At 44.0% G+C, this 25,021-nt stretch overlaps 1 protein-coding gene across 1 annotated transcript in view; it reads right to left on the reverse strand.

Moving 5' to 3' along the window:
- The window catches only part of FAM13A (family with sequence similarity 13 member A), a 188,753-nt gene that overhangs the window by 88,985 nt on the left and 74,747 nt on the right, over positions 1-25,021 (reverse strand). The window contains exon 7 of the mRNA XM_077815021.1: positions 21,186-21,358. Within this exon, the coding sequence (XP_077671147.1) occupies positions 21,186-21,358 (173 nt within the window). The remainder of the gene's footprint in view (positions 1-21,185; positions 21,359-25,021) is intronic.

Consider the following 25,021-nt stretch of genomic DNA (forward strand, 5'->3'; position numbering starts at 1 on the left):
ATACTAATTGTGAACACAATGGATAGGTGCAGTTTTTGGTGTAATATAATTTGTGAATGTAAATGATGGCATTTCTATGTGAAAAATCCATTGGAAAGAGTTTTGCTTACGTAAGATGGTCCCTGTGCATAATCAAAACACTGTGTGCGTATAAATAGAAGGTGCATTTTCAAAGCGTAACCCTTAATTGTCCACGTAAAGTAGCCTGAATATCCCATTTAAACAGTCCTGTCCAAAATAGCTATATATATTGCATGGGATTCAGTTTATTTCAAAAGGATGAATGAATAACTGATAGATCTCAAAGCGTAACTGTAAACAGGGAACTGTCATCAAGCAGGTGTGTTTATACGCAGGCCTCGCAGGACTTAGTTCTTGGCCCTACACTATTTTAAACATTTTTATCAATGACCTGGAAGAAAACATTACTGATCAAGTTTGCAAATGACAAAGACTGTGGTAGTGGTAAAAAATGAAGAGGACAGGTCAGTGATACAGAGCAATCTGGATCGCTTGGTGAACAGGAAGCAAGCAAACAATCATAGAAATGTAGGGCTGGAAGAGACCTCAAGAGGTCATCTAGTCCATCCCCCTGTGCTGTGGCAGAATTAAATAAACCCAGACCATCCCTGACAGATGTTTGACTAACCTGCAATGGCAGGGATTCCACAACCATATTTCAGAACAGCCAAACAAAGTCACACATCTAGAAACAAAGAATGCAAGCCATATTTACAGGATAGGGGACTCTACTGTGGGAAGCACTGACTCGGATAAAGACGTGGAGGTCATGGTGGCTAATTCACCTGAACATGAGCTCCCAGTGCAACACTGGCTAAATGGGCTAATGTGATCCTTGGAGGTATAAGTAGGAGTAGGAAGGCTATATTACCTCTGTATTTGGCACAATACAACTACAACTGGAAAATTCTGTCAAGTTCTGGTGTCCACATCCAGGATTAAAAGATTGGAACACATGCCTTTTGGCAAAAGACGCAAGGAGTTCCATCTATTTAGCTTAACAAAGAGAAGGTTAAGGAGTGACCTGATGAACACAGTCTTTTAGGATCTACATGGGGAACAAAAATTTGATAAAAGAGGGCTCTTCAATCTAGCAGATAAAAGTATAACTATATCTAACGGCTGGAAGCTGAGCTAGACAAATTCAGATTAGAAATATGATTTTAAAAATTAACAGTGAGGGTAATTAACCACTGAAACAACTTACCAAGGGTTGTGGTGGATTCTCTTTTGCTGGAAAATTTTAAATCACAATTAGATGTTTTACTAAGAGATATGCTTGTTTAACCACAGATACTCGGCTCAAAGCAGGAATTAATTAATGGAAGTCCTAAAGCCTGTTTTATGCAGGGAGGTCAGACAAGATGATCACAATGGTCCTTCAAAATTTATGAGTCTATGAATGAAGTGACCCTATGAATAGAAGCCGACTCTGTGGGTGCTCGGGGCTGGATCACCCACAGGGAAAAAATGGTGGGTGCTGAGCACCCAATGGCAGCCTCCCTATCAGCTCCCCCTCAACCCCCCAGCGCTGTATCACTGACCTGTCCTCCTCATTTTTCACCACGACCACAGTCTTTGTCATTCGCAAACTGAAGTTCAGGGATGATCCATTTCTCTGCATAAAATTCTTCCCACACCAAAAAAACCAAACAAAAACACCCTGCATCCATTTCACTGTTTCCCATTCCCAAAATAACTCCAACAATCATGACACACAGGCCACTCACAAAACACTCACTTTTTCCCTCGTGCTCCAGACCTCCTATCTCTCCACCCATTATACTTCCTAAAACACCTCACAGAAGTTCTTAAGATGTCAGCCCATCAGGCAATTGATTCTTACTGTAGTAGAGGTGGTGAACGATGATGATCATCCTGTGGAAACTGGCTGAGATGTGACTGGTTGTGGGGGGTGAAGAATAATGTATTGGGTGTCTGGTGGTAGGCTGGATGGTAAGTGGCCGAGTACCCTGTTGGGAATATGTCCCTTTGGTTCTAGAAGTGAGCAGCTCTCCCCTGACTACTGGTAGTCTCCCGTAGCTGGTGACAATATAGAAGGCTCTCTCTCCAGATGATTAATGAGGATCAGGTGGATGTGAGTGTGAGCAGTTCCTAGCCCGTGCTAGAGGAAGTGTGGGGCTCCAGACTTGCTCCCAGGACCAGCTCTTCACATTCCAGGCTGGAGCTGGGCAAGGAGGCACCACTGATGGAAGGGGTGGGGCTGCAGGACTCAGATTTAGGGCAGCAACAGCAGTTTAGCTCCGACTCCTCTTTTCTTCTCACTGCACTGAGCTGCTCCTGGGCGGGACAATGTTTCTGAGAGCTGTTTGGTATGTGTGTACCTGGTGAGGCACTATGTTTCTGAGAGCTGTTTGGTATGTGTGTACCTGGTGAGTCTGAAACCTGGAGAATTTATGCAAATGATGCAATAGTTCAATTGACACATCTGAGGAATACACATGACCCCACTGGCCTGCTCTGGGTTTGCTTCTTTCTGTTTTCATTTTCTGCTCCTGCCCCCTCACCACAGTACCTGTTGCTCTGCTACAGTAACAGGAATACCACAGCAGTCAGTTAAAATAAAATAATGTTACTAGCCATTTAGGTGTCCTAGAGACAGTGAAAGATAAATACAAACTTAAGTTAAACACTTGGAAATAGGACTTTTAAACCATTGTTCACTGACACCTGATGAGTGGGCGGGGGGGTGTCTCATGTCAGAAACTTCAGCAGCCACCAAAAGAGGGCAAACAAATAACATAGACATCCGGGGGGAGGGGGGGCAGGGGGACCATATCCCTGAGATTTCTGGTTCGTTCAGGGGGGACTGTCTCTCTGGGTACTGGTTTAGACTCACCTGCCTAGCTCAGTGAGAGATGGGATCCTCGAGGCCAATTCCAGCCCCTGCTCTGCCATTACTGCTGGTCCTGCTCTTCTCACCACAGCTCTCACTGTGAAAGCCCCTCCCTGCTACACAAGGGGAGCTACACACACTACCTGCAATACAATGCATAATCTCTGTGCTCTGCAAAGAAGTGGGGGCGAGATGCTCTGCCCCCATGCTTCTAGTCTCTCTGGCCTCACCGAGGTTGCACTGTCCCTAGATTAAAGCTGAGACGACAGAAAGCAGAAGCATTTGAGAGTACAGCATCTCACCTCCACTTTCTTTTTAAGTCTCCTTATTTTCCCAGGAGATTCAGCCCTGGTCTACACTTGGAGTTGAGGTCGAATTTAGCAGCATTAAATCAATTTAACCCTGCACCCGTCCACACGACGAAGCCCTTTTTCTCGACTTAAAGAGCTCTTAAAATCGATTTCCTTACTCCACCCCCGACAAGGGGATTAGCGCCGAAATCGGCATTGCTGGGTCGAATTTGGGGTACTGTGGACACAATTCGATGGTATTGGCCTCCGTGAGTTATCCCAGAGTGCTCCATTGTGACCACTCTGGACAGCATTCTCAACTCAGATGCGCTGGCCAGGTAGACAGGAAAAGGCCCGCGAACTTTTGAATGTCAATTTCCTGTTTGGCTAGCATAGCAAGCTGCAGGTGACCATGCAGAGCTCATCAGCAGAGGTGACCATGATGGAGTCCCAGAATTGCAAAGGAGCTCCAGCATGGACCAAGCGGGGAGGTACGGGATCTGATTGCTGTATGGGGAGAGGAATCCATGCTATCAGAACTACGTTCCAGTTTTCGAAATGCCAAAACATTTGTCAAAATCTCCCAGGGCATGAAGGACAGAGGCCATAACAGGGACCCGAAGCAGTGCCGCGTGAAACTTAAGGATCTGAAGCAAACCTACCAGAAAACCAGAGAGGCGAACGGCCGCTCCGGGTCAGAGCCCCAAACATGCCGCTTCTATGATGAGCTGCATGCCATTTTAGGGGGTTCAGCCACCACTACCCCAGCCGTGTTGTTTGACTCCTTCAATGGAGATGGAGGCAACACGGAAGCAGGTTTTGGGGACGAGGAAGATGATGAGGAGGAGGTTCTAGATAGCTCACAGCAAGCAAGCGGAGAAACCGGTTTTCCAGACAGCCAGGAACTGTTTCTCACCCTGGGCCTGGAGCCAGTACCCCCCGAACCCACCCAAGGCTGCCTCCCGGACCTGCCAGGCGGAGAAGGGACCTCTGGTGAATGTACCTTTTAAAATACTATATATGGTTTAAAAGCAAGCATGTTTAATTATTAATTTGCCCTGGCATTCGCGGCTCTCCTGGATGTACTCCCAAAGCCTTTGCAAAAGGTTTCTGGGGAGGGCAGCCTTATTCCATCCACCATGGTAGGACACTTCACCACTCCAGGCCAGTAGCACATACTCGGGAATCATTGTAGAACAAAGCATTGCAGTGTATGTTTGCTGGCGTTCAAACAACATCCGTTCTTTATCTCTCTGTGTTATCCTCAGGATAGTGATATCATTCATAGTCACCTGGTTGAAATAGGATGCTTTTCTTAAGGGGACATTCAGAGGCGCCCATTCCTGCTGGGCTGTTTGCCTGTGGCTGAACAGAAATGTTCCCCGCTGGTAGCCACGGGGAGGGGAGAGGGGCTAGCCACACGCTGGGGGTAGGCAAAATGTGACCTTGGAACAAAAGCACATGTACTATGTATGTAATGTTAACAGCAAGGTTTACCGTGAAAGAGTGTACCCACTGTTCTATAAAATGTGTCTTTTTAAATACCACTGTCCCTTTTTTTTTCTCCACCAGCTGCATGTGTTTCAAGGATCACAGGATCTTCTCCTCCCCAGAGGCTAGCGAAGATCAGAAGGCGAAAAAAACGCACTTGCGATGAAATGTTCTCTGAGCACATGTTGTCCTCCCATACTGTCAGAGCACAGACGAATACATGCAGGCAGACAATGTCAGAGTGCAGGAAAGCACAAAATGACCGGGAGGAGAAGTGGCGGGCTGAAGAGAGGGCTGAAGCTGAAAGGTGGCAGCAGCGTCATAAGAGGAGGCAGGACTCAATGCTGAGGCTGCTGGAGGATCAAACTAATATGCTCCAGCGTATGGTTGAGCTGCAGGAAAGGCAGCAGGAGCACAGACCGCTGCGACAGCCCCTGTATAACCAACCACCCTCCTCCCCAAGTTCCATAGCCTCCTCACCCAGACGGCCAAGAATGCGGTGGGTGGCCCTCCAGCCACCCAGCCACTCCACCCCAGAGGATTGCCCAAGCAACAGAAGGCTAGCATTCAATAAGTTTTAAAGTTTTAAACTTTTAAAGTGCTGTGTGGCCTTGTCCTTCCCTCCTCCACCACCCCTCCTAGTGCTTCTCTCCTCCACCACCCCTCCTGGGCTACCTTGGTAGTTATCCCCCTATTTGTGTGATGAATTAATAAAGAACGCATGAATGTGAAGCAACAATGACTTTATTGCCTCTGCAAGCGGTGATTGAAGGGAGGAGGGGAGGGTGGTTAGCTTACAGGGAAGTAGAGTGAACCAAGGGGCGGGGGGTTTCATCAAGGAGAAACAAACAGAACTTTCACACCGTAGCCTGGCCAGTCAAGAATCTGGTTTTCAAAGCTTCTCTGATGCGCACCGCACCCTCCTGTGGTCTTCTAACCTCCCTGGTGTCTGGCTGTGCATAACCAGCAGCCAGGCGATTTGAGTCAACCTCCCACCCCGCCGCAAATGTCTCCCCCTTACTCTCATAGATATTGTGGAGTGCACAGCAAGCAGTAGTAACAGTGGGAATATTGGTTTTGCTGAGGTCAGTAAACTGCGCCAGCGCGCTTTTAAACATCCAAATGCACATTCTACCACCATTCTGCACTTGCTCAGCCTGATAGTTGAACCGCTCCTGACTACTGTCCTTGCTGCCTGTGTACGGCTTCATGAGCCATGGCATTAAGGGGTAGGCTGGGTACCCAAGGATAACTATAGGCATTTCAACATCCCCAACGGTTATTTTCTGGTCTGGGAATAAAGTCCCTTCCTGCAGCTTTTGAAACAGACCAGAGTTCCTGAAGACGCGAATGTCATGTACTTTTCCCGGCCATCCCATGTTGATGTTGGTGAAACGTCCCTTGTCATCCACCAGTGCTTGCAGCACTATTGAAAAGTACCCCTTGCGGTTTATGTACTCTCCGGCTTGGTGCTCCAGTGCCAAGATGGGGATATGGGTTCCGTCTATGGCCCCACCACAGTTAGGGAATCCCATTGCAGCAAAGCCATCCACTATGACCTGCACATTTCCCAGGGTCACTACCCTTGCTATCAGCAGATCTTTGACTGCATTGGCTACTTGCATCACAGCAGCCCCCACAGGTGATTTGCCCACTCCAAATTGATTCCCGACTGACCGGAAGCTGTCTGGCTTTACAAGCTTCCACAGGGCTATTGCCACTCACTTCTCAACTGTGAGGGCTGCTCTCATCTTGGTATTATTGCACCTCAGGGCAGGGGAAAGCAAGTCACAAAGTTCCATGAAAGTGCCCTTACGCATGCGAAAGTTTTGCAGCCACTGGGAATCGTGCCAGACCTGCAATACTATGCAGTCCCACCAGTCTGTGCTTGTTTCCCACGCCCAGAATCGGTGTTCCACACATGAACCTGCCCCATTAGCACCATGATGCCCACACTGCCAGGGCCCGTGCTTTGAGAGAAGTCTGTGTCCATGTCCTCATCACTGTCGTCATTGCGCTGACGTTGCCTACTCACCCAGTTTTGCTTTGCCAGGTTCTGGTGCTGCATATACTGCTGGATAATGCGTGTGGTGTTTAATGTGCTCCTAATTGCCAAAGTGATCTGAGCAGGCTCCATGCTTGCCATGGTATGGTGTCTGCACAGAAAAAAGGCGCGGAACAATTGTCTGCCGTTGCCCTGACAGAGGGAAGGGCGACTGACGACATGGCTTCCAGGGCATTAAAATCAACAAAGGGGGTGGCTTTGTGAGAAACTGAATGGCCCCCTCAAGGATAGAACTCAAAACTGGGTTTAGCAGGCCGCTGATTTCACGGAGGTAGGGAGGGAGGGAGGGAGGAGAAAATGAATACAAAACAAATCTGGTCTATTTCTTGTTTTGAGCCACTTTGTGCAGGAAATGGCCCAACTTGATTATCATGCACATTGTGTAGAGAGTTGTCACTTTGGATGGGCTATCACCAGCAGGAGAGTGAATTTGTGTGTGGGGGGTGGAGGGTGAGAAAACCTGGATTTGTGCTGGAAATGGCCCAACTTGATGATCACTTTAGATAAGCTATTACCAGCAGGACAGTGGGGTGGGAGGAGGTATTGTTTCATATTCTCTGTGTGTATATAAAGTCTGCTGCAGTTTCCACGGTATGCATCCGATGAAGTGAGCTGTAGCTCACAAAAGCTCATGCGCAAATAAATTGGTTAGTCTCTAAGGTGCCACAAGTACTCCTTTTCTTTTTGCGAATACAGACTAACACGGCTGTTACTCTGAAACAATTCATCTACCTTTATACACCTTGCTGGCAGCAGACTGTGCAGTATGACCGCTAGCCATCATCATCTCCTGGGTGCTCGGCAGAAGACGGTGCAGTATGACTACTGGCCATCGTCTTCTGCTGGCTACTGATTAAAAGACAGTGCACTGCCGGTAGGACTCAATCCCATGAGACGAAACTTAAAAGGGAAATGACCTGGCTGAGACACTCCCATGTTTGCCCAGGCACCCCTGACCTCATCGAGGTCGGTTAAAAGAGCACCCAGGACTATGTCGACGACGGCTACCAGTCACACTGCACTGTCCGCTGCCAAAAGGCAATAAACTGTTGCTGTGTAGCAATGCAGTACCACGTCTCCCAGCACCCAGGAGACATACGGTGATGGTTAGCTGAGCGGGCTCCATGCTTGCCGTGATATGGTGTCTGCACAGGTAACTCAAGAAAAAAGGTGCAAAATGATTGTCTGCCGTTGCTTTCACGGAAGGAGGGAGGGAAGGGGGGCCTGATGATATGTACCCAGAACCACCCGCGACAATGTTTTAGCCCCATCAGGCACTGGGATTTCTATCCAGAATTCAAATGGGCGGCGGAGACTGCAGGAACTGTGGGATAGCTACCCACAGTGCAACGCTCCGGAAGTCGACTGTTGCCTCAGTACCGTGGACACACTCCGCCGACTACATGCACTTAGAGCATTTGTGTGGGGACACACACAATCGACTGTATAAAAACGCTTTCTACAAAACTGACTTCTATAAATTTGACCTAATTTCGTAGTGTAGACATACCCTCAGACTCGTAATTAGGAGCTAAAGAGAGAGCTTCCGAAATCAGGAGCCTGACAGGGAAGATAGGAGACTTCACAGGTGTGTGTGTAGAAGCATTTATTGTGATCGTACATGTAAATGCATGTGCAGGTGGCTAGTTATGCATCTAGGTACCCGTTTCAGGAGGGAAGGTCTTGGTGCAGAAGTTATTGAGTGAAGTTCTTTGGCCTGTTATGTCAGAGCAGGTGGTCATAATGGTCCCTTCAGGCCTTAAAATCTATGAGTCTATTAATCTAATCCTGAGTGGTATCTTTCCATGCTACACGTAGCACGGAATACAAATAAATAAAATAACACACAAGATCCCATAGAGGTGTGACGCTTCTAGATAGAAAGCTAACTACTCCTCCAGCACAGTGGCACCGACGATTAAAAACAGACTTTTTTCATGCAGACTAAGAGCATATTTAACATTAAGCAGATTTAACATCAATTTTGCTTGAAAATAGTGAACAATTATGCTCTCAGGGGTGGAGAGGGTTTACCACTGGGTGAAATGCTAGTGCAGATAAGGCCCTGGAGCCTGGAACCATTTTTATAACCTTCTTGAGCACAAGGGACTGCTACCAAGTGGCTGGGGAATGCAGAGGTTGTGTGATGATAGTACCACAGACAGAGCAGCTTTCCCAAAGACAGTGAGGAAAGACAAGATAAGGGTGAGCCCATGATGATGAGAAAGCCATTCTCTGGTTGCTAGTTAGAGCTGGCAGAATGCAAGGCCAAGCAAATACATTCAGGCACTGCAATGTAAACTCGCCGTCAGAGCTCTTGGGATAATTCTGCCTTAGTCAGCCCCTGCGATGCCATTCCTAAGTGCAATGCTTCATTCACATTGATTGGCTAGTATGAGCTGATTTTGCCTGCCTTTGCAATGACAAACACTTTGAATATTAACTGCGGCAGGTGGGATTTTTGAAAGTGCTCATTACTCACCTAACTCTGCTCCTAGCAATGACAACTGTAAAACTCGCCCTGATTTCAGAGGGAACAAGTCCACTCTAATGGCCAGATTTTATTCTGCAACCAGCAGCTCCCATTGTTAAAAATCAAGCCCGAACAGTTAAAATTACAAACAGTTTTTTTTAATTGATGTGACAAACACTGACAAAAACATGCAGTTTTGAAAGGTCAATCTTCATATCCATCTAGAATTAAAAGAGACAATCATACAAAAATGTCTTTTTTATTGATTAAAAGCTAATCCGTCGCTCTATGTATTCACAGCACATTGTTTACTCTGGAATAGACAGTGTGGAAGGGGATAAGCTGCAACTGTTTACAAGAAGTTTTAGAAGAGTCACACAAAAATCCACTGTTCTCAATCTGCAAGCAGCAGATTCATGGAAGCCAACTCTGACAATGATGGGTTGTGTGACAGGTGGTATAATACCCTCCAGAGTTAGCGCCTCTTCCGGAGCAAATGATATACTACAAAGGAATGCTCTTTTTGAAGCAATTACCAGACAGTCAAGTGGTTTACGAGATGGGTGTTGGGAGGAAATGACTGGGCTCAGGCTCAGCTGGAAGGCACTATGTGAACAACCTATCCTGAAGGACGATCCCTCACTCTCACAGATCTTTGGTTACAGACCAGGCCTCGCCTACAGACAGCCCCCCAACCTGAAGCAAATACTCTCCAGCAACCACACACCACACAACAGAACCACTAACCCAGGAACCTATCCTTGCAACAAAGCCCGATGCCAACTCTGTACACATATTTATTCAAGTGACATCATCATAGGACCTAATCACATTAGCCACGCAATTAGGGGCTCGTTCACCTGCACATCTACCAATGTGATAGATGCCATCATGTGCCAGCAATGCTCCTCTGCCATGTACATTGGTCAAACTGGACAGTGTCTACGTAAAAGAATAAATGGACACAAATCAGACATCAAGAATTATAACATTCAAAAACCAGTTGGAGAACACTTCAATCTCTCTGGTCACTCAAATACAGACCTAAAAGTGGCAATACTTCAACAAAAAAAACTTCAAAAATAGACTCCAACGAGAGACTGCTGAATTGGAATTAATTTGCAAACTGGATTTGCAATCTGCAATTAACTTAGGCTTGAATAGAGACTGGGAGTGGATGTGTCATTACACAAAGTAAAACTATTTCCCCATGTTTATTCCTCCTGCCCCTCCCCCCCACTCTCCTGCTGGTAATAGCTCACTTAAGTGATCACTCTCGTTACAGTGGGTATGGTAACACCCATTGTTTCATGTTCTCTGTGTATATAAATCTCCCCACTGTATTTTCCACTGAATGCATCCGATGAAGTGAGCTGTAGCACACGAAAGCTTATGCTCAAATAAATTTGTTAGTCTCTCAGGTGCCACAAGTACTCCTTTTCTTATTACACATATTGACTCTATTTCCCCATATTAAGTATCCTCACATCTTCTTGTCAACTGTCTAAATGGGGCATCTTGATTATCACTACAAAAGTTTTTTTCTCCTGATGATAATAGCTCATCTTAATTAATTAACCTCTTAAAGTTGATATGGCTACTTCCACCTTTTCATGTTCTCTGTATCTCTTTGTGTGTGTGTGTGTATATATCTATCTTCTTTCTATATGTTCCATTCTATGCATCCGATGAAGTGGGCTGTAGCCCATGAAAGCTTATGCTCAAATACATTTGTTAGTCTCTAAGGTGCCATAAGTACTCCTGTTCTTTTTCCGGATACAGACTAACACGGCTGCTACTCTGAAACCTGTCACTATGAGAAGAGTGAGCTGTAGATAGTAACTTGATCTCTGCATTTGGACAGAACTGGCAGTCAGACCAATGCTGGGAGGAGGGGAGATGTAGGCTGCGAGAAACCCTGTGACTTAGGGTATGTCTGCACAGCTGACGAAGAAAGTTTTAGCGCTGTAAGTGGCAGTGTAGACAAGGCCTTACGCATATTAACCCCCTACTGCAAGAATCCTGTTTGCCTTTAGCTCTCTGAACCCAAAATTGTGGGCTGTTTCTGCTGCACGCTAGCCTCACTTTACCTGACCTTTCATATTAACGAACATGAACGTTGCTTTCCTGCACAGCTGAATACAATGGTGCCAGCTCAGCAGCCTATTAATCAGTGCCATTCACTGCTATGACCAGTGTTTAAGATTCACATTTGATCCTTAGCTCTCAGGCTGATGCAGGGCTGTGAGCATTGCAAAAAGAGAACATTTTGCCTCTGAAATCTGAGGCAGAAGATGCTCTTGTGATTCTGAAGTGGCCATTTTGAACAAATTTATGAGTGAACAAGATACCACTGAGGGTAAGAGCTTAGCTGGATTCAGAAAAGGACCGGCCATTTGCATAGATAACAAGAACATCCAGAATTACAATAGAAAGGATTAAAACAACAAAACCAAACCCCAAGTTGTCTGGATGGGATATAAACATTCATGCTTCAAGGCATAAGATGATCATAAACTAATGAGGGCTTTAAGAGAAAACTTTCCCTACAGACCTGTTATTTTATAACTGCTTACTGTAGTATTTCTTACACCTTCCTCTTAAGCATCTGCTACTGGCCACTGCAACTATTAATTCCTGAAATGACCAGACAACATGCCAGGCCTGTGCAGTAATAAATGTCTAGACATAGCAATGATAGGAACACTTGAGCCACTCATTTTTAAAATCTTGATTACAATTTTAAAAAGCCAGAGCTGCCCAGAGGGGCAACTACATCTCTAAAGGTTTCAGAGTAACAGCCATGTTAGTCTGTATTTGCAAAAAGAAAAGGAGTACTTGTGGCACCTTAGAGACTAACCAATTTATTTGAGCATAAGCTTTCGTGAGCTACAGGTCACTTCATCGGATTCATCGAAAGCTTATGCTCAAATAAATTGGTTAGTCTGTAAGGTGCCACAAGTACTCCTTTTCTTTTTACATCTTTAAAAATATTCTGCAATCCCTTCACAGAGTCTCGTGATATCAACAATCCAAAGTAAGGTAAACAATTCATGGTAAGAAGGTTCAGAATAAGTCCGCTAGCTTGGAGCAGGGAACTTCTTTTGGTTTGTGTTTGTAAAATGCTGCATAAACTAATGGTGCGCTATGCACAGCAATAATAATCAAATTAAGTTTGGGTAATTTCTAACAGTAATTTAACTAAAACACATCATTGGACATCAGCAATACTAGGAGAGATGAGCTGGAGTGCCAGTGATAAGTGCAGTCGAGAAAGTAACTGAAACACTTCTCTGACAGATTGTATTTTCTAAATACAATTTTGTAAATTCTCAATTACTGAAGGACAATCTTCACTCAGCCATCAATTTGCTTTCCACAACCAACTCTCTGTATAACTTTTTCCCTGAGTGATGTACACGAATACTTGGATGCTAATATCTAAATTGTATTGTTACATTTATTAATCTTATTTGGGTTATTGCTGATTATGTACTATGTATATTGTATTACTTTCAAACCAACCTTTGTACTTCTGAATAATTTAAGCACTGCACCCATATGTACCCTACTCTTTTCTTAACCTATGTATTTTATCATTTTAACATTCACTCACTACCAATCACAGCTTTATGAATCCATCCCCACTTGATCCTAAAATTCTGAGGGAGTAAAATAAAATAAGGAAGTACAGAAATTATGAGAGGCCTGGCTGACTCAGTGAATTGGCAATGGGGTAACAGAACCTTTTGACTGTGGAGTAGCAGCCGTGACTGTAGCTCACGAAAGCTTAGGCTCAAATAAATTTGTTAGTCTCTAAGGTGCCATAAGTCCTCCTTTTCTTTTTGACTGTGGGTCACTAGTCAGATTCCTGCCAAGTCATTAATGACGGAAAGTCATTAACAGCAGATGGACATTTGGGAGTTTCCCAGTGATCCACAGCACCATAGCACTCAAATCATGCTACCACAATTGGCAGAGTGACCAGGGACCAAACAGATATGGAGACAAAACTACTTTTTGACCCCTAAACCAGTGGTCCTTCTGAGTCAAGTTTGAGGCAGGTTGCTAATGCAGCGAAGTGCAGATTCCACTACTTCTGGGTAAGCAGACCCTTTCAGTACCCAAATCACTTACAAAAAATAAAAATACAAATACAAATCTGTTTTTCCTTAGGCCATGAAGGAGAAGGATTTTACAGGACTGAAATGCTCAGATTACAGATACACCGGACCGGAACGTGGGATTTGGGATCCATGCCAAGTACTGCGTTATAGCGGGGACCGTGTTAAAATGAAATTACTGTATACAGTAAATGTCACATCTATGAAGTATAGAAAACCTTAGAAAATAAACTCCTACTTGAAGGAAAGAAACGAGAAAAGAAGTGTTGCTTTATTAGAGATTTAAACATTACAATAAACTAGTCTAGTTTTTCTTAAAAAAGTCGGTGAGTTGCTTTTGCTTTGTGCTGCTGTGCTGCTTCGGCTTAGCAAACTGCAAAAGGCTATGTAGCTGCATAATTTTTATAGGCTCAACGTCTTGCGTCTCACACCATCTCAAAGCAGTCTCTAAGCCGGCTACGGTCGCAGCTGACGTTGGAACGACGTCCACTTCATCTTCCTCTTCTTCTGGAATGTTGTTTGGTCGTACTGCCTGTAAATCCCTCGAAGTCGAATTCCTCATCAGACTGTGATCTGCTTACTTTATTTTCTTCCAGGAGCGGGTGGCCAAACGACTCTCTCAACCCACCATCCAACAGCGGTTTATCGTTTCAGCACATAATAAATTCCAGGAATCGCCGCCAATGTAAAAGAAGTCTTTTATAGTCAACTTCTTCAGAAAATCGGTGACAGACAACTCGCTTTCTATCATTTGTCGTATCAACGTCCGTCAATAGTGCTGCTTAAAGTGGCGATAACACCTTGATCAAGCATGAATAGCTGATGCTTTCCCATCGATTGTGCTTGTGCTTCTCGTTCTGGTGGAGTACTAGAGTCGACAGGAGAGCGCTCAGCGGTTGATTTATCGTGTCTATACTAAAAAAAATTGTACTGTACAGTACTTAAATTTGGGATCCATAGCTGCGGCCGCGTTATATCCGAATTCGCGTTATATAGACGTGCATTCTAGCGAGAGTCCGGTGTCCAAGCAAAATGACAGGAGCACCAAGTGACAAGCCTACCCTTGTAACCCCTCTCTTCACTTGACATCCAGCTGACTACCTTGATTAAAAATATCTCTGTCATGGGAAATCATAGCTGAACTCCTTCAGCAAACACTACACTGCACACGCACATAACATTCCACACCACATTTCTTGCAGCTGAACTGGGGAAAGTGCACAAGTAAATGCATGATTCTGATTCAGCACTGGGACCTTTTATACTAGTCTTTCCTGGAGATGGCCAGGGAAGATGCTCTCTGGAAAGCACAACAGGAAGAAAAATCACAAAGCTTCAAATGCAAAACTACCTGGTGTATTCATGTCTGAAAAGGAATCCTGCTACCGGGGCGGCTCTACCAATTTTGCCGCCCCAAGCAGTCACCGTGCCCGGAAGAGCGGCGGAGCTGCCGCCGAATTGCCGCCGCGGGAACCGGACGGCCGCCCCATTCTGAATGCCGCCCAAAGCACCTGCTTGCAAAGCTGGTGCCTGGAGCCGGCCTGCCTGCTACACTGATCTTCAGCGCTGAACAATGCAACTGGCACATGAGGGAAAACACCAAGAATAAAAAGAGAAAAGGATCCACTGATTCTCGAGTATTAAACATTAAATGGTCAGTGCTCTGAACTGTCAATTTTATCTGTTTATAATGAACTGCTGGGGATGTGCAGAGATGTACATCTAGGTGTCAGGGTTAAAAATCAACTGACTTTTCAAGGATAGGCTGAAACTTCATCAGCCATTTGAGTACTGCCTGTTCTTCTGTGCAAGAGCCCATTGATATCTCATGCTTGAAAAGGCCTCCAAACTCTTCGAGGAGGAGTGCAGTCCAATTTGCTTAAGGCAAAATGTAGCATGACTACTCCATCGGACTCCCCAGGCACCAGAGTAAGGAGTTCTCGCTGGCCTCATGAGAAGAAAAGTCTTTCTCCACCAGGGAAAAGCAGGAAGTACTGAACAATCCTCCCATTCAGTGAGGAAAAGCCTGAACTCTGGAAAGAGTTTCAATTCAGATTTCTCTTTATGCCTCAACTGGGATACAGAATCATTCTTAGAATGACGTGCTCGTTGGGGCCACTGAAGCTACATGTATACTGCAAACAACGAGCCGCAGCTGGCATGTGACAGCCGACTTGGGCTACTGTGTCTGAAGCTGCAAGACTATTTCATTGCAGCATAGACTTGGGCTATAGCCTGAGCTATGGGACCTCACAGGGTCCGAGGGCCCAGGCTTCAGTCTGAGCCTGGAAGTCTACACTGCAATTAAACAGCCTCGCAGCCCCAGCCCGAATCAGCTGGCACAGGTCAGCCAGTGTCTAACTGCAGTTTAGACATACCCTTATAGTCCTTGAGTCCCCAGAATAGTTTCCACACATAGGACAGAAAGGTCCTTTGCACACAAAATGAAAGAAGTATCTTTTTTCCAGATCAGCCACTAAAAAGATGAGTCAATCAAATGCAGTCTCACACGTACAGCTAGTGATAGACCTCTCTCTCACATGTAAGCTGTTAGTTCTTTGTCCCATCAAGAACTCTTGCTGTTTCCACTGGTTGAACCTCTACTTATGATGCACTGTTCAGACCACAAGATTTAGAATACTCTTCAGCTTTCCAGCCACCACTGTGTCACCAGAGAAATTCTAGGCAAAGAGACTAAAACATGATTGCTAGAAACAAGGAGGTGCCAATGCTCACATGGATTGATAATAAGGTGTTTTGATTCTAGCATACAGACTCTAAGCCCAAAGAGGTAGCAATTTACCTGTCCTGGGCTGATGAAGAGAGGGGCATCTGAATTTTTTATTTTTTATTTTTTTTTGCAATCAAACCAGGTGAATTACTGGAGGAGAAATAATGTGTTCACATGTTATTTTAATTGACAATGTGACCTGATTATAGATGGCCAAGGGACAACAAAGTGACAGTTCAGACCACAACCAGCTACTAGATCACAATCACCTAAGCTGAACAAAAACATAAATCGCAAAAGTCTTAGTTGCTTGTGCCTTGGGAGAATGTATTTCTTGAAAACTCATTATGTAACAGTTCATACTGCCAGCATCTCACAATGCAAGAAAGAAGGGAACGGATTGCATATGAGGGTAGAGAGAAATGTACTCTCAAGATTAAGTGAGTCAGCTTGGAAAAACTAACTCAACAGAGCCTAAAGCACAGAGAGAGGCAGACACAGAGAAAACAAATCTCGATTAAATGAAAAATAGTGCCTCACTGAGCCATTATTTATTAAGGATATTACTACAGCCCCACAAAGATGCTAGACACTATGCAGACATATAGGAAGATATTCCTTGTCCCAAAGAACTTACCACTCTCTATAATCAACCTCACCCTAAACCTTTGCTCCATTGTTGAGAAATCAGCAGTTTTCTCCAAGATTCAGGAGAGCTCACAGGGCAGGGATTGTTGTTTGGCTCTGATCCCTTATGCAAACCTGTTATAGAGGCTCTTGTGTGATAAGGGAAGTTGTTAGTTTGGGTAATAAATATGTACCAAATATAATACCCAGATAAACTAAAAAAACAGATCTGCTTGATTTGTTCTCTCAGCACTATGTAATCAAGTTCTTATCACATCACATACCACGGAACAATGACAAGTTTTTGCTTGTGTTGCTTTTAAAGGAAAGTTGCTAAAAAGAAAGTCACAAGTGAGCAAAACAAAAGGCAAGTGTTTATATTATGTACATATTTTAAAGCGTACAGATATACGTATTGACACCTCAGCAGTTTACGGTTTGAACGCACAAACATCATCCTTAAGAACAGGGTGCAGCTATGTACACAAACCCACACCTTGTTTTAACGACATATAAGCCAGTACGATGGTAGGAATTAGGACAAGAGGCAATATAAGTTACTTTGTGAAAGAAACGCTGACGTAAACAAGCTTCCCTTTGAAAACATTCAAAGGTTGGAAAGCTACTACACGGTAGTTCTGCTGGCAAATCCCACGGCAGCTAAGACTGCAGCCATAAACAAGAGTTTATGATCTATGACACAAGGTGAGAATGGATGAAAAGCACTCCAAAAGCTGGTTTACACTTTAGGATCCCCAAGTGACTTCAGACTGGCAGCCTGCTCTAAGGTTTCAGGTCCTGGAATCTGCATGTAATTTTTCTTTCAAATTTCCCTGCAGATTTTTTCCCCCACCACCTGAATATGTAAATTGGTGATAAGGCAGGTACCTGGAAAAACACTTCTTAGCCAGGTAAGTCTGTGTGTAATAGCTGTGTCTAGCAAGGAGGGTGTTAATCTCCCAGTACAGGCAAATGTCCTTGAAAATGCTGCCAGGATCAAGAATGGATGCAGCCCCAATATGCAAAGGCTATGAGCGATACGCAGCAAAGCCTTATTAATTGGCAGGGGATTCATGATGGTAGATGCTAACAAGTCTATAGGTAGCAAACATCTGGTACTCTACAGAAATATAAACAGCATCCGGAAAGGACCTCTGCTCAGCACAACACACTCCCACCCTGCGCTTTGGCTGAGTGAAAAATGCTTCCCACTTACCTTTGGGCTGTAGAAAGCCTTACGCTTTCTGTTACTGTTATATTTGGGCACACGTAGCTTCGAACTTGTATGTTAGAGACTTTGGCAGAAGGAGGCCTTTCCTCCTTTGTGACTGAATAAGCTTCACAAACCCTGTTCCTGAAACAAAAAATCCATTTGAACCTCAATCCAAAGCACTTGAGCCACGCAAAACTTTAAGTGCACAATTAATCCCAATGAAGTCAATGGGACCAGTGCTTAAAGTTAAGCACGTGCTTTGCTGGATCAGAGCCTTATGCATGTTCCTCTTTTCTAGCTGGTAGAGCTCTGACAGCCATTTATACCCACGCACTTTCAAAATGGGAGAAGTCCTGGGAAAATGTGTGTGCGCGCATGCTTATTCACTTTACCCCTTCTTCCACAGGGCCTGGCTTAAAGTTGTGTTTTTTGCTACTGTATGCAAAGCAGTTTGCCCTTAGCACATAGTTTTAAAGATGATGTAATTCTTGAGAGAACATATATATATTAGGTACCTGGCACAGATTGCTGGTACAAACAGTACTCCACCTATTTTGAAAGACAAAATTATCTCTTTTTATACGTACAGAAATACTTCAACCTCAACATAAAATTGTTCTCTATATCAACAGTCAACATGGTGCAGAGCAGGGACTTCAGAAAGGATAAAATACATATTTTATGCACTGCAATATACCTTGACTGCAAACAATACTTTGCATAGTTAAATTTGTAAAGGGAAATCATGCCTCACCAATCTATTAGAATTCTTTGAGAGAGTCAGGAAGCATGTGGACAAGGATAATCCAGCGGATTCAGTGTACTTGGACTTTCAGAAAGTCTTTGAAAAAAGTCCAACACCAAATGCTCTTAATCAAAGTAAGCAGTCATGGGATAAGAGAGGGTACTCTCGTGGATTAATAACTGGTTGAAAGATAGGAAACAAAGGAGAGAGATAAACAGTGGGATCTGTGCCGTGCAAAATATTCATAAATGATTTGGAAAAAGAGGGCGAACAGTGAGGTGGCAACATTTGCAGAAAATACTAAATTACTCAAGATAGTTAAATCCAAAGCAGACTGAGAAGAACTCCAAAGGGATCTCACAAAACTGGGTGACTGGGCACCAAAATGGCAGAAGAAATTCAATGTTGATAAATTCAAAGTAATGCACATAGGAAAACATAATCCCAACTATACATACAAAATGAAGGGTCTAAGTTACCATTCAAGAAAGATCTTACAGTCATGGAGGATAGTTCTCTGAAAACATCTGCTCAGGGTGCAGTGACAGTCAGAAAAACTAACAATATTAGGAACCTTTAGGAAAGGGACAGATAATAAGAAACAAAATATCATATTGCTTCTATGTAAATCCATGGCATATCTACACCTTGAAGACTGTGTGCGGTTCTGGTCGCCCCATCTCAAAAAAAGTATATTACAAATGAAAAAAGTACAGAGAAGGTCAACAAAAATGACAAGGGGTGTGGAACAGCTTCCGTATGAGGGGAGATTAAAAAGACTGGGACCGTTCAGCTTGGAAAAGAGATGACTGAGGGGGGACATGATTGAGGTCTATAAAATCGTGAATGGTATGGAGAGAAAGTGAATAAGGACGTGTTATTTTAACACAAGAACCAGGGGTCACCCAATTAAATTAATAGGCAGCATGTTTAAAACAAATGTAAGGAAGTTCTTCTTCACACAATGCACAGTCAATCCGTGGAACTCATTGGCAGGGGTTGTACTTTTCTATAAATATTGTACTTACATTTCAGTGTACAGTATATAGAGCAGTATAAACAAGTCACTGTGTGAAATATTAGTTTGTACATGTGCATCTGAATATCTGTTTGTACTGACTTCGCTAGTGTTTTTTATGTTGCCTGTTGTAAACCTAGGCAAATATCTAGATGAGTTGATGTACCCCCGGAAGACCTCTGCGTACCCCATGGGTACAGGTACCCCTGGTTGAGAACCACCGCACTACACAACTCATTCATTCCCAGCGCATCGTCCATCCTGTGTGTGCACGTGCAGACACATACAGACGTAATATATAATATACATATACACACATTTTTAGTGTGCTCACATTGACACAGCAGCCTCAGAAACCACTGCACCATACTGACCATTTTTAAAATTATTTTAATATTTTGTACTTCCTTCTATTCAAGGGTGACTTTAAAAACTTTAATGAATTTAGCTTCAAAACCTTCCTATAAGCCAAGTAAGTATTATTATCCCATTTTACAAACAGAGAAACTCAGACACAGAAAGATTAAGTCACAAGACTAAAGTCACATAGGAAGCCTGCGGCAAGAGCAACCTTCCTTCAGTTTGTGTGTTCAGTTATTCCAGAAACACATCTACATTTCTCAACACAGTTTCAAATGTTTAACAGCTTTCTCAACCACATTCCTTTACAAAACAGGCCAGGTTTATATGCATGCAAATTTTTATGGGGAACAAACTTGTGTGTTCTTTTTATATATGCATCTGAATATCTGTTTGCACACAGTACTCCATTTGGACCATGCACGTTTTTAATAATTCAGCCCTATGTGCAAGTGTGCCATAAGAGTAGGCAAATGTGTGCATGAACATGTGTATAAATGAAGAAAAGAGCTGGATTGCCAGGTAATGGTATATACAGAAAGCAATATGGGATTAAGTTCTACCAGTTAGTGAAATTTATTTCAATATTAAACTTAATGTAATAAACTGTGAAAAAAGCAAAAATGAACTGATGCCCTTTTATTACAGTATAGCTGAGAAATTTTATTTTTTAAAAGTATTTTTAAGCTACCCTTTTTCCCTCTTCACTGGCTCCCAACAGGAGTGCTTAAAAATTGCCCCCACATGCCTATGAAACATAAAATTGAAGACATCATAAAAATGGCTTAGGTATGTATCCTCTTATTAAGAGTATATTTGAATATTTCCATAGTTCCCAATTAGTATCTTAGAAATACATTAGTCTTAAATCATGGATGTCTTAAATTGCATTTCAAAGAGCGTCAGGGCATTTGGGAATCTGGGTGAATTATGGTCCCCTTGCTTAGTTAGGCATGTAGCATAATGTTTTATTCCATGCAGATGGTAACCTGATGCAGGCCCTATTTAATGTAAAAGGAACTGGCTGCTTTAAGATTAAAATCTGAGCATCAGCAGCATGTACAATACTGATACAAAGCTACACACCTGCTTTCTGTCCTGGCCATATAGTAATACTCCGAATATAAACACATCCACAGATGTATTTTATGAAAAGAAAGGAGCACTAACCTGGAGAAGAATGCAGCACTGTTAATGAAAGAGATTTCATCTGGTAAATCCATTTCCTCCAAACATGCACTACTGTCAGTTAATCGGAGGCTGACCTGAGGAATTCCATCTGACAACTCTGGTTGTGGCAAGAGACGTTCCTGTATAGACCCTTCCCTGGTGGACTTTGTGATCTAGAGAAGAAAAAAAAGAACAAAATGAAAATGAAAGAAGGGCACAGCAACCTTTCCAGCTAATTTGTAGTAGAAAGCCAAGTTAGAATAGTGTATAAATAACAAAGAATGACAGACTGCAAAACATTTGTATAAACCAAACCTTTTACTAGATGAAAACAATTAAAAAAAAAATAAAGACTGAAAAGATGTGTCAGCTGATCATCAAGGAAATTAACCAAAGGAAGGTAATTGCAATCACTGTAAAGTTATTTTCTACATGACGGTAGGATATCATAGATGACTAAAAGACAAATTAATTATTTCTCCTTGAGATGAATAGGAAACAGAGACTGTAAAAGACAGGAAGTACTAGCAATGGAATTAAAATCTGTTAGGGCAGCTCAAACTTCTAATTGCAGTTAATGTCAACACATACTGCATGTCTGCTCCCCAGGATAAATATATCCATAACAATGCTCAAAAGTAGTATGGTTTAATTTTGGACAAAATCTCTCAATGCTGAATTCTGCACTCATGTGTCCATGCAGGACTCCCACTGACTTGGACAGGTGCCAAACACACACATCCAAATGGGAAATTTGGACCGGAAAGGTTAGGAAGTATAAACAGGAGCCGAAAGAAAAATATTTTTACAACACAGGAAAAATATTAGTTCTTGGGGACAGCAACTGATAGAAGTCATGCAGGAATTAGACTTAAAAGGAGGGACAGGATGGATTTTCTTCAAGCAATTACATATGGAACACCTGTTACTTGGGGAGGAAAGGGATTTACATATTTCTGTTGCCAAAACTTTTGCTATGAAGCCACTGTGATGATTTTGAAATCACCCAGACCTGTAAGGGGTTCTGTCACCGCCTGTCCTGTAACCTTAAGGTGTCTTAATTCTGTGTTGCTATGGCTCGGATCCCTGACATCAGTATTGTGCCCACAAACACAAGGTCTCACTCTGGCTTCCACCAGCCTAGTTACCCCTTGAAGGGTGACACCAACAGCCTTTGTAGTCCCAAGTCTCCCCATATCTGTGCTCCCCAAGTTCTTAACTACCAGACACTCAGACAGTTCCCCTCTGGTTCATCACCACTGACGGCGTGAAACCAGCCCCCCCAGTCATCACGTCACTTGTGCTCCCCACACTCCACACAGTTTACACACCAGAATCCTGCTTGGAATAAAAACCAAAAGTTTATTTAATAGAAAAACCACAGATTCAAAGATGAAATAATATAGGGAAGCAAACACATACAAATCACACAAACTAAAAGTCGCACCCTTGGATTTTACACTTCCATAGTAGATAAAATCCTTTTTTTGAATACAAGTTAACTATTGCCTTTGCACAGTTTCCCAGCATACCTCCTGTCAAAAGGAGGAAACCCAATACTCACACACAGCCTCCCGCCTAGAGGCTGTCCCTCAGTTTCTGGATGGATTTCACTTCAAACCCCTTCCATTTTAAAAGGGGTTGCAGTATTTTTCTTCAGTCACTATAGGTATGAAATGTGAGGAAATTCCCAGCTGAGTCAATGTCTTCACATTAACTCTAATGGTTCCTCACTGTCATTTCCCAGGCTGGATAATGGAGGGGTACTTGAAGTTGGCTTTGTGTAAACATCTGGCTTGGGAGATGCTTCTCCCTTCTTGACTGCTTCACCACCCTGCTGTGAGGTGGAGCTAGGGTGAGCAGATGACAAGAACAAAATATCAGGACACATGGGGGTGGGGGGACAGCCACAGACTCACCCCCCCCCCACTGGAGCTATGGGGGAAGGAGGATACAAAGCCTGAGGAAGCCAAGGGTTGGGGGCACAGGGCCCCAGCCCCGCCATGGGTCGGGGGTACACGGCCCCCGCTCCAGCCCTGTCAGAAACATACAGCCCCAGCTCCCGACCACAGCCCCGCCACAAACTGCGGGCACAGGGCCCCAGCCGCAGCCCTGCTACTTACCTGGGGGTCGGTTCCCACCCACTGGGAAGCACCTGGCAGGTTCCTCTGGCTCCTAGGGTCAGCAGCGGCCAGCGGAGTCTCCACTCCATGTGCTGCACCTGCCACAAGCACTGGCTCCAGTTGCCATTGGCTGGAAGCGGTTGGGGGCAGGACTTAGTTGGGGGCGTGAGTAGCACGCAGCGCCCCAGGATCAGGGTCAGCCAGGGAGGCTCTGCGCCCTGTCCGCACCCACAGCTCCCACTGGCCACAACGGAGCCAGTGTTTGTGGTAGGTGCAGCAGGCAGAGACCCCGCCCTGGTCGCCCCGTGCCTAGGGGCTGCAGGGTCCTGCTGCCCGCCATTTCCTGGGAGCCGCCGCAAATAAGCACCGCCGGGATCCCAGGTGACCTCTTACCAGTGTACTCCTCCAGTCCCGAGCCAAAATATCAGGACAAATGGCATCCCAACCATACATCTGTTGGCACGCAGGACAAATAACTAAATATCGGGACGTCTGGTCACCCTAGGTGGAGCTGAAGCTTCCCCAAAAATTAGAAGTACAGTTTTCTACATACACAAATACATACATTTATAACCATAGTCTGTGTACATATCTGATAGCCACCATCAAGTACAGAACAGGGTACACTTTCATAAAAGACCTTAATATATTTTATAGTACACTAGCACTGGATACAATCAGTTGATTTAACTGCTTATTTTGCGGGTTTAAACCTTCTGTTCTCCCCTTGGGGTGATTGGACATTGATTTTTACAGCCACTCCTGTCTGTTCTGAATAATAACAATATATCTCAGACACGGTGGGTGAGCTAATATCTTTTATTGGACCAACTTCTGTTGGTGAGAGAGACAGGCTTTTGAGCTTACTCAGAGCTCTTCTTCAGGCCCTGAAGGTCATTTCACAATGACCTGAAGAAGAGCTCAGTGTAAGCTCGAAAGCTTGTCTCTCTCACCAACAGAAGCTGGTCCAATAAAAGATATTACCTCACCCACCCTGTGTTTCTAATATCCCGGGACCAACACAGCTACAACAACACTGCATAAGATAACCCTGAGGTGATCTAATAGAGATTCTCTGATTTATGAGAGAGAATGATAGATGTCTCCGGAAACTGGTTATGAATAGGTTTATAATAATTGCACTCATATCTGATACGTAAGGATAATAATAATTGCACTCATATCTACCTAGTTTCAGGCTTTTGGCCTGTGACTCTCACTGTTGAGGAATTTCTTCAGCTGTCAGAACACTATCCAAAATCTCAGCACCATTGGTGGTGATGCAGCTGCAGGCTGGTATGGAATCGACAGTAGAGGAGCAATGGAGAGGTCCTGTTCCAACAGGAGACAATTCCTACCATCCTCTGGATTCTTTTAAAGGGGGCATGTAACCCAGGAACTTCTTGGTGTCAACTGACAGAGGGCACAGGTGTTTAGGTGGCATATGAGGTCTCTACCAAGAACCAGGAATGCACTGGTCATCCTAGTCATTATGAAATGTACGTATCACTAATATTTATGAAGTTAGGTTATACTGGAAATTAAGTTCTTAAAGACTTGAAGTTAAAAGTAGATCACCAGGAGGTTCAGGCAGGGGATAGGACATGTTTCTCTCTCTCTGTCTGGTCAACTGTATATTTTGCATTTTGTGTCCCACAACGTAAGCCTGTCTGCAAGTGGAGACAGATACAAATTAAAAGACTGTAAGATCAA

Source organism: Eretmochelys imbricata, chromosome 4 (assembly GCF_965152235.1).
Source record: "Eretmochelys imbricata isolate rEreImb1 chromosome 4, rEreImb1.hap1, whole genome shotgun sequence".
Taxonomy (NCBI): domain Eukaryota; kingdom Metazoa; phylum Chordata; order Testudines; family Cheloniidae; genus Eretmochelys; species Eretmochelys imbricata.